This window comes from Gossypium raimondii, chromosome 8, assembly GCF_025698545.1.
Source record: "Gossypium raimondii isolate GPD5lz chromosome 8, ASM2569854v1, whole genome shotgun sequence".
Lineage (NCBI taxonomy): Eukaryota > Viridiplantae > Streptophyta > Magnoliopsida > Malvales > Malvaceae > Gossypium > Gossypium raimondii.
In genome coordinates this window covers 48861895-48872681 of record NC_068572.1, presented here as the reverse complement: position 1 = coordinate 48872681, position 10787 = coordinate 48861895, and the positions used below count along the sequence as shown (strand labels likewise).

Genomic DNA, 10787 nt, shown 5'->3' with positions numbered 1-10787 from the left:
CTCTTCTTATTTTTTTTAGTAAAAAAAATTAAGAATTAATGTGAAAAAGCGGTAGAAATTAAAATAATACATTAAAAAATTGTTAAATTGTACTTGTTTATCACATTGTTGAAAATTTTAAATTTCCTTTTTAATACTGAAATTTTAGATTTTAAAACATTAAAATCAATTAAATAAATTGTTGAATTTTTTTTCATTTTATAATCTCAATTAATTTGTTACTATAATGTTGAATTCCTTCTAAATTTTAAAATTTTATTTTATGTTTCCATATTAAAATCAACCTAAATAACTCATTTTTAATAATTGGCTATGAAACCCAAATTTCTTTTAATTTTATGATCTTGAATATTCAATGTTAAGCTAAAATGCTAAGAAAATCCTTGAAATTTACACAAGGAGAACAAGCAATTAATTTAATTAATTGCAAAAGGGTTTTCTTTACTTTTTAGTTTAGTATGGAACATTTGATATCATAATTTTAAGTTTCAGAGACAATTATTGCATATGAGTTGGTTTCATTAAGTATAATTTGAAAACATAAAATAAAATTTTAAATTTTATAAGGAGATTAAATTAATTAATTAATTAATTAATTCAATATTATAGTAACAAATTGGCTATAGGATAAAAAATTCAATAATTTATTTAATTGATTTTGATGTTTTGGAATTTAAAAGTTCAATATTGGAAAAAATTAAAGCTTTCGGTAAAGGGATAAATAAGTACAATTTGACAATTCTTTAGTGCATTATTCTAGTTTCTATTGTTTTTTTACTTTAATCCTTAGGTTTTTACCCGACCAATCATTTAGAAAGGATATTTTAAGTAACCAAAATGAAAATGTAAACATGATAGCACGTATACAATCAACCATTATTAGAGATTTGATGTTTAAATGACTAAAATGTGAACATTTTAAAATTAGGTGATAAAATTGCAAAAAAAAAATTGTTTTGACCTTTAATTAGATAGTGGTGGATAACCAAGAGGTGGGACATGGTGCACCCCTACATTACATGTACCTCAACATGTTTAACTATTATACAATTTCAAATAGATATTCTTTAATGACATAGATGGCATGAAATTTTAATAAATAAATACAACTATTCGTAAATCAATCAAGTTATCTACCCAACTTGAATTGAAATTAATGAAAACATGTTTTATTTTTTTATTTAAACTTAGAATATCTTTCATAGCTTTAAAAGTTTTTGTATGTCAAAACGAATAAAATGGTTATTCTTTGGTAACCATTAAAAAGTTAATAACTTTATGAGAATAATTATATTTAATGAGATTTCATGTCTAAAATTTGATATGATCAACAATCAAATTTCATATCTATTCACCTATTACATAAAATTATTCGAGTTTTTAAGCTATAATCAATAGAGAGAACATACTATATTATAAACTAATATCGCATTACTTAAAGATATATATGTTTAACATTTTATTTATTTTTCAAATGTATGGAAATTTCTTTTTATTAAGTTTTAACTCGATTGGTATTGACATTATTGTAATGTAGAAGTATATGGGTTTAAGTACGCTGAAGGGCATTATCCTCCTATTTATGAGTTGAGGAGGGGCTATGAGTAATTCTAGATATTGGGTCAAAAAGAGCAGATACGGTCAGAACTTATGATAAAATTATTCAAAACAAAAACAAAAAAAGTACAAGGATCAAAATCTAAAGGGCACTATAGAATAAGGAGCTGTAGAGAAAATTTACCAATGAAATACACGCAAAGAAGAAAAGGTTCCATGACTTAGGGGCTAAGGTAAAAATGGGGGTTGTAGTCCACGTGTCGTTGTCATTTAACATTAGCTAGCCGCGTCGTTTACGCGTTAGAGCAACGCGTGGAATCTCTCCTTTGTTAATTTCAAAGTGAAAATATAAATATGCTAAAATATCTCCTCCCAAAACTTCCATTCCGATATCAATCTGACTTTCTCTGTAACCTTAGGTACACACATCTCTCTTCTTTTCTCTGCCTAATTTATGTTTATTTTATCTTTTTTCTTTTTTCGAAATTTTATCTCTTAGTAATAGGTAATCTGTTCTATGATCCTTTGTGTTATAGTCTTCGAAATTCCATAAAAAAAAAAAGAAAAGAAAAGGCGTTGACTGTTTTTTAGGATCTCAATTTTTTTCTCAAGTTCATGTTCTAGTTGTTGATTCATTGTTATGGGAATTTTGTTGATTTTTTGTTTTTGGTAATTTTCATACTTTATTCAGTGTTCGTGATTTGTTTCCTTGATGGAATCATTTACAGATGCTTGTTATCATGTTGTGTCTTTTTTATCATTATTATTTTGATCTACGTTTATATGTGATCAATTCATTTATGCATTTCTTTTTTCAGTTTGTTCCACAGAAGTGATTATTGGTTGAGAAAACATGGGGAAGGACAAGCATAAGCCTGATGATAAGGGTCTGTTTTCACATCTTGCTCATGGTGGTCATGGACACCCTCCTGGCGGATATCCACCGGCTGGAGCGTACCCCCCTCAAGGCTATCCACCAGCTGGCTACCCTCCTCAAGGAGGATACCCCCCTCACGGCTATCCACCATCTGGCTATCCTGGTGCATCCCATTCAGGTAAAACTTCCTACATAATCATAAGGCGGTCCAAGTTTGTTGTCATGTTAAATGTGAGATGCCAATAATTAATTACCCTTTTTTTTTTTGTGTGTGTGTGTGTGTGTGCAGGGCACAGTGGCATGGGAGCGCTGCTTGCAGGTGGTGCAGCAGCTGCCGCAGCTGCTATGGGGGCTCACCACGTGTCTCATGGTGCTCATGGTGCTCATGGTGCTTATGGCGCTCATGGGTTTGGTCATGGTCATCATGGGAAGTTCAAACATCATGGTGGTGGGAAGTTTAAGCATCATGGGGGGAAATTCAAGCACGGGAAGCATGGGAAATTTAAGCACGGAAAGCATGGAGGCGGCAAATTCAGGAAGTGGAAGTGATGTTACTGCCCGCAAAAGCATGGAGAATTGGGGGTCAAAACTGAATGAATGAATGTAATAATAATTTGACTTCAACTGCTTTGTATTGAATAATCACAGACTTGTTTTTCTTTCTTTTTAATTGTTGACATATAACAATAACAACATTTGATTCAACGATCTGATATATGCATTACGACTTACGAGACATAAGTCGGAACATGTCATTGCAAACCCTGTATATTTCAACTTTGAAGCAATGAGTAGTTTGTCCATAAACCTGATAAGTTGCTAAATGGGCGGTGTAGGTCTGTATCTTCCATGGAGTATCATATCTTTCCCATTCTACCCGTGTTTTCTGTCAGTAACTTGTATATGTTTTTCGTACTAAACTTTGTCCTTTTTCTTTTTTTGGTTAATGAAGCCACACTTACAAAAAAATAAAAATGTAAAAAAAAAAGAGTTAAAAATTTATCATCTTTTTTAAAATATAAAATAAAGTAAATTTTTTAATTATAAATACATGTTAATTACCTAAAACTTATGAGGACAAATCATGTTTGAACATGTTTTTATTTTATTTTATTTTTATCTTACTATAAAATTCTTAAAATATCATAAAAATTCAAGATTTTGAAGATTACCTAAAAACTTAATAACTTTTGAAATTATGAACATATATAATATACCTGATTATTAATCAAGTTGAATCTAAATTTAAGCACTCTTAACCCTTCAATTATAATATAATATCTTTTGTAAAACTAATCAAGTTGAATCTAAATTTCAACACTCCTAACCCTTCAATTATAATATGATATCTTTTGTAAAACTAATGCATCGGATGCAGGGAAACTAAAATTTGTACCAAACTTATTATTCTTTCTCCTCCAACTCTTGTCCTTCTTCTTTTAAACTTTTTCTTTCATCCTTCTCTCAATAAATACAATTGAACATGTGTATGTAAGAATATATGAGGAATTATCTCATTGATATTTAAATAATATTGAGTATGTACTAAAACTAAAATATGTTATTATTACATATAAGTGAATATAAATAATGTCTTGTGTGTTGGAAAGCTATAAAGCAATTGAATTAAAGTAATTACCTACGTGTTGAGAATTGGATGTCTCGTTTGGTTACTAGTGTAATAACATAAAGAAAAGTTTATTTATTACTCATGTATTACAATAGTTAGATATAAAATATGAATAGTTAGTATTGAAAAGATGAGTAAATATTGTTGTAAAAAGTAACTCTTCAAAATAATCGAATTTTTTTTCTTTCCTAAAATAAGTCATAAGAGAAAATGTGACTGAAGTGTTCTAATTATACATAATAAATCCCATTAATTACACTAGTCACCCAAACATGTCACACATATACAATTACACTCAGATTTAATTATTAATTATCTTACCAAACACTAACAATCCATTTTGTTTTTGAAAATATTTCTTGTTTTTATTTTCTATTATTTAAAAGTTGAAAAGCAGTAAACAAAATTTTATTTTCAATAATAAAATGTATAGTACATTGTTTACTTACAAAAAATATTGATAAATAAAATAAAACAAAAAACTACTACATTTATATGAATTTTAACTAGTGTAAGAGATTTTGATATTTAAAATTTTATGAATAAAGAATATAAAACATTTTCAGCGAAAACAAAAAAAAATCTATTTTTTCAGTTCACATTTCCATTTTCAAAATTTTAACCAAACATATTTTCTTTACCACTTTCCATTCTCTCTATTTCCTCAGATCAACCAAAGTCTAATATTATTCTTGGACTTGTTGAAAATTAGAAATTTAAATTACAAATATTTTTAGTGGTTTAATTAGATTTTGTTTGATGCAAACATAAATATGTGCAGCCGATCAATTTGAAAATTGACCCTAATTCTACCTCATGCACACCACGTCTTCCTTCAAATTTTAATACTCAGTCGATCCTCACTCGGTGAATCAAGCCTTTAAACCTAAACTAAGCAATTAGCCTTGTTAAAGTAAAAGGGTAATAATAATAATAATAATAATAATAATTCGCTAGCTACATGGATAATTCAAAGCTCTCTCATGTCAACAGCATACCTTTGCTCTTAAAAGTAAATAAAACAGGAGTATCAGTATTCCTCTGACTCATAAAATATCAACCAAAATTGCTAAAACATAAAGAAAAGCACACTGTAGGATAATTGAAATATTTTTCTAAAACAAATGGCATGCCACCTCATGGATACCATCAACGGACCTCTTCTCAGCTTATCATCAACATACCATCACAACTCCACTCAGAGATCCCGGGAATTCCCCACATTCACGTCTTGTTGTTCAACTCATCACAATTGGCAACTACAATGGACAAACACTACCAAGTTCAGTACCCTCCACATCAAGATACTGCAATCCATAAACTATACAACAGAAAAGAATGATTTCTAACCTGCCAGTAGATGTGTCGATCAATCATCTAGGTAATAATATGACCCAGCAGACTTTTGCTCTCTATCCTTGGTTGAGTCCAGTTTGTTGATTCTCGGTCGGTAATTGGTTGGGTCCCGCCTAAAAGTGATGTCCAGATGCTGTAGAACGCAACAATGAATAACAGTGAGCACCACCAGAAACTTCAATCGAATAGCACAATCAAAATACAAGGGAAGTACAGAACCGAAGGGGCAACAGCTGCAAAACTCACAGATAGGAACAGATTCATGCCAGTTAACAAGGACTGAGGAGAGTTTGCAATACAATCCACTGAAGGCTTCCCCTCATACACAATAACTCTATCTGCGAGGTAAGTCGCCATTATAAAATCATGCTCGACCACAAACGCAGTTTTCTTTGCATGGAGGATAAACCTCTTTATGACTTTAGAAGCAACAATACGCTGCTCGGAGTCCAGATAAGCACTTGGTTCATCTATCAGATAAATATCTGCTGGCTGCATGGAATAAAACATACATGTGCATCAGGAAGGATAAAAAATTTGACAACCCATAAGACTTTAAATTTGAAAAGCAAATACATAACAAAGAAAATGGCATACCAACATTTCCCTGAAAAAGAAAAAGAAATGGAAAACTGAATAAAAAGTTAGGAACATAACAATGCAATTCCAAATTAGGAACATCTAAAACAAAATAAAACTTGATCTATCTCATCACTTGACTTTGTATAGCTATAACTCCGATCCAGAGAAACTATAATATAATAGCTCTCAATTCCTAGTATTCGCCAAAGAACCACATATCTCATATAATGTTAAAGAAACAAGTTTAGAAAACACAAAATGGAGACAATAATGTGTCTCAGTGCAGCATGTTTTCCACACCTTTACTTAGGAATACCACAACTTCGATATTAAGTTATTATGAACACCACAGAGTTGAAAAGTCTATATCAGCTCTTCAGCACACCCAAGTAGCCTAAAAGGGATATAATGTTAAAGAAACAAGTTTAGCAAATACAAAATGGAGACAATAATGTGTCTCAGTCCAGCATGTTTTCCACACCTTTACTTAGGAATACCACAACTTGGATATTCAGTTATTATGAACACCACAGAGTTGAAAAGTCTATATCAGCTCTTCAGCACACCCAAGTAGCCTAAAAGGGATATAATGGAATACAAATCCAAACAAGTAAATACTAGTGTGGAGCTGCAGGCACACCACACATACACATGTAAACCCGCAAGAAGATGTATGTGCATGAAAGGTAATGCTTAGTGTTAAAAGGTGTTATTCCATAACACTTAGGTTAGAATGAAGTAAGCGCAATAACCAGCACCCCCAACAATTTAGGGTCAAAACTTGGAATATTTATCTTTGAAATATATCATTATCTTTTGGGTAATTCAGGAACATTTACCTTTCCAAGACATAAGCATAATGCAACTCTTTGCAACTCTCCTCCAGAGAGATTAACCACTTCCTGATCCATTAATTGCTCAATGAGAAGAGGCTTCATCACATCTGAAACAAACTGGGGGTGCATGTATGAATCACGTATCTTTTGATGCAGCAAGTGCCGGACAGTAGATTGAAATTTGGGACTGATCTTTTGAGGTTTGTATGAAACATTAAACTCAGGTATCTCCACATCTGAACCTTCTACGTTATCAGGTTTCAACAAACCAGCCTGCAGGTTATCCAATAAGATTGATCAACTTATGCAAGAGATGAGATCAACAATGAATTAAAACAGGTAATATAACGAATGCACAAATGATGAAAGAGCAAAATACCAGCATACGAATAAATGTGGTCTTCCCAGTACCATTCTCACCCAGCATTACAATAATCTGAGAATCAGTAAATTCACCCTCCATAACTTTAAGTTTAAAATTGCCCTGAGTTTTAGTCATGGTTGGGTATTTGTATCGTGCATAGGTTTCAATTTCTTCAGCACTTTCCTGTGGGGTCTCAGCTACCTAAAACAAAGAGGAAACAGATAGGTCAAGAAAAGAATTTAAAGATGAATGATGTGTGCACAAATAACAATAGAAACAGGTTTACCTTGAAGGTCAAAGATTCATCTCGAAACCTTAGATTTTCAGTAGGTACAAATCCAGCCAAGAAGATATTGATTCCCTCTCTTACAGAGAAGGGAAGGGTTACGACTCCATATGCACCCGGTTTTCCATACAAGCAGCAAATGAAATCCGACAAGTAATCCAGGACACTAAGATCATGCTCGACCACAATAACATAGCTGAAATACAAAATATAAAAGCATGGTTACCCTAATTAGAACAATTCAAACTATAAGAAGCATGCAGGACTAAGGACAAAGGAGATTTACCTATTAGGCCTGAGCAGAGATCGAATGACCTGTGCTGCTTTCAGTCTCTGTTTAACATCAAGGTAACTTGAAGGCTCATCAAACATATATATCTCAGCATTCTGTATGGCGACAACAGCAATAGCAAATCTCTGGAGCTCCCCACCTGATAAATCCCCAACATTACGATCTATGACCTGGTTTAGTTCAAGATCAGCACAGAGTTCAGCCTTCATCTCTCTCTCATCTTTTTGGTCAAGCACCTGTCCCACATTGCCTTGGACTGCCTTTGGAATATGATCAACATACTGTGGCTTGATGATGGCCTGATTAATATAAAAATAATTAACAAGTATCAAGGCAAAACAGGGAATTGCAGGACACTTATTAAATTGCTATGATTAGGGAAGCAATGATACAAAATATATAAACGTTGACAATATTGACAATTATTATCAATCATTGCATTTTCTTCTGCAAGCTCCATAGTTATGTAGCTTTACATAACAGGTAAAGAGTAGGATTCCACATGATCAGTAAACTATACTATCTTAACGGCAAAACGAAACTGGTTTAGTTTCACATAAGTTCTCCACCAAGGCCTCTCAAGGGTCCAAGATTTAGACTTCATAGAAAATCAATACCTATGCTGGAAATATAATGAAAGTGGAAGAAAAAAAAGGATGTGGTTAAACTATTTCTGCAAATTTACATATAGTGTATCACAGAATCTGTTTTATGGAAGAATATTAAAATCTATGAAAGTCAGAACTTGATGCTGAAGCAATCCAACTCAGTGAATCTCACAACCTAAGAGTCGGAAAAATCTTGGAACAAACTAGCAAGATCATTAGAGAAGGCCTTGACATAGTATGCAACTAGATTATCTGGAACTCTCATCATTTTCTGCATTAGAACTTATGAACAAATATAAAGAAACAAGAAAGTAGAAGATGCAGGATCAAATATCATGTAAAGAAGCACCTTGAGATTATCCTCCAAGATGCGGGTAAAATAGTTCTGCAACTCAGATCCTCGAAAGTAGGTCAAGATTTCCTGCCAATCTGGAGGATTCTGCAAATAGGTTATCCAAATAGGTAAAGAAAGCACACAGCTAAAGAAGCAATTAAAGAAACAAAACTTCAAAGAAATACATTAAATCGACCCAAGTTTGGCTTTAGCTTCCCAGCCAAAACTTTAAGAGCAGTTGATTTTCCAATGCCATTGGTTCCAACCAGACCAAGAACTTGCCCAGGCCTTGGAACTGGTAACCTGAAATTGCAATTCAAAACCATCTCAAAATGGAGGTGGTGGGAGAAAGAAAAAAAGAAAGCATGCGAAAAGTTACAAAAGTTTTCAAGAACAATATGAATGAACAAACCTGTGTAGTTTAAAAGTATTGGGGCCATATCTATGGGTTGTATCTTTATCCAAATCCCTTGGTAAGTTGATGATTTGAATTGCTTCAAATGGGCATTTCTGCATCAGAAGATAAGTGGTTCAGCTTTAGACACATACTATTTGTCATCTGCGAACATAGAAACCAACACCAATTCGATATCAAAGTGAAGTTACATACCTTGACACAGATACCACAACCAATGCACAACTCCTCAGAGATGAAAGCAATCTTTGAGGCAGGGGTAACCTCAATGCAAAGTTTCCCTGCAGGAGGAGAAAAAAAGTGAGATAGACTATCTGAAGCAGGAGAGAATAGATAAACTAGACCCAAGTAGCAGGCTAACAGCTGACTTGAATATCAAGTGTCCGACAAGACAAATAAGTTACAAGCATTAACAATATCCAAAATGCAAGTCTAGAATGATGGTTAATTAGTTTACAATTACGAGGCCACTTGTGGAGTTAAATAAAACTCCAATGGCAGTGTACAGAATAATAATCCTATATACATGCTGTCAGAAACATTATTGTGACAAGAATTCCGTATCCAAGAAATATAGTTTCCTCCTAACAATCTGTTATCTTATACTTCTTCACTGTTCTTCTATATTCGTCCCTATTTCTTTCAGGTTACCGGCTGATATTAATCCGGCTTGCAACACAAGCGCAGTAAGTTTCCTTGTTACTTTCACCGATTCTACAATAATCAACATCGTTCGGGAAGAAATAATGAAACAATACATTTAAGGCAATTCGATTAAGATGAAATTAGATTAACCCCTAATTCTAAATCTCCGAAAACAGGAAAACAATTCCATACTAAAAAACATGAAAAAGATAATCAGTAACGGGAAGAATAAAGTTTATGTTACCAGTTTTAACAACAGGACAGCTCTTCTTGCATTCCTGACGGCACTTCTTGGGCTTGCAGCGGTCGGAGCTGACAATCGCGATACGCGTCAAGCGATCCGCCATCTTTCCGTCGGATTTACAAAACGAAAACCGATGGATTTATTCGGTGTAGGGATTTGAAGATCGAGCTGCGTTTGTTTAGCTTATGGAAAAAGGAGGAGAAAAAGAGGGAGGAGGCGTGTGCTTCAATCGGGACGGAGATGAGGTGAGCGTAGAGCACACGCAACGCACGTGGACGGACTTTTAGGGTTTTCTCTTCTGTTTTAGTGTTTTACTGTTTACATTTATGACTTTTTTATATGTTTCTTTCTCCTTTTTCTAGATTAAATTCTTCTAGAAATCCCTGTATTTTTCAAAAGTTATGGACTTAGTCCCTATACCTTTATTTGATCAATTTTAGTCCCCGTAATTTTCAAATTGATAAATTTTAGTCCTTTTACTTCCCAAAATTTAAAATTTTAGTCCTGACCCAAACAATAGCAGTTAAATTTGTTTGATTAAATTTAATTACTAGTCTTATACTATGTACAATTGTAGATTTAATCTATTTTCTCTAATTGGATCATTCTAAATCACTATACTTTTCAAAACTTGAAATTAAAATCTTAACTCAAATGAGTAATCCATTAATTGGATTTTTAGTGAGTAATACGTGGAAATAATAAGCATATGATAATATGTTTAACACATTAGATTTTGGTAGTAGCGAACTTTACTTAAT

At 32.8% G+C, this 10787-nt stretch overlaps 2 protein-coding genes across 2 annotated transcripts; one reads left to right on the top strand and one right to left on the bottom strand.

Moving 5' to 3' along the window:
- Positions 1–1864: 1864 nt before the first annotated feature.
- Positions 1865–3139, top strand: LOC105791832 (glycine-rich protein A3). The gene is made up of 3 exons (XM_012620076.2): positions 1865–1976; positions 2376–2612; positions 2724–3139. Exons 2-3 carry the CDS (start codon positions 2411–2413, stop codon positions 2981–2983), a joined length of 462 nt encoding a protein of 153 aa, XP_012475530.1. The 5' UTR covers positions 1865–1976; positions 2376–2410; the 3' UTR covers positions 2984–3139.
- A 1830-nt stretch (positions 3140–4969) lies between these two features.
- Positions 4970–10336, bottom strand: LOC105791831 (ABC transporter E family member 2). Its single transcript, XM_012620075.2, has 12 exons — positions 10027–10336; positions 9333–9418; positions 9135–9232; positions 8908–9025; positions 8738–8827; positions 7775–8079; positions 7489–7684; positions 7218–7403; positions 6842–7111; positions 5667–5912; positions 5415–5553; positions 4970–5323 (listed from the first exon to the last, which is right to left on the bottom strand). The coding sequence occupies exons 1-11, from the start codon at positions 10127–10129 to the stop codon at positions 5434–5436; spliced, it is 1818 nt and encodes a 605-aa protein (XP_012475529.1). The 5' UTR covers positions 10130–10336; the 3' UTR covers positions 4970–5323; positions 5415–5433.
- Positions 10337–10787: the final 451 nt, after the last annotated feature.

Coding starts and splice junctions, on each gene's coding strand:
- LOC105791832 (XM_012620076.2), top strand. CDS start 2,411: ATGGGGAAGGACAAGCATAAGCCTGATGATAAGGGTCTGTTTTCACAT. Junction 2,613..2,723: donor TCCTGGTGCATCCCATTCAG/GTAAAACTTCCT, acceptor GTGTGTGTGCAG/GGCACAGTGGCATGGGAGCG.
- LOC105791831 (XM_012620075.2), bottom strand. CDS start 10,129: ATGGCGGATCGCTTGACGCGTATCGCGATTGTCAGCTCCGACCGCTGC. Junction 9,026..9,134: donor AATACTTTTAAACTACACAG/GTTTGTTCATTC, acceptor TTGCAATTTCAG/GTTACCAGTTCCAAGGCCTG. Junction 8,080..8,737: donor TCTTGGAGGATAATCTCAAG/GTGCTTCTTTAC, acceptor TATATTAATCAG/GCCATCATCAAGCCACAGTA.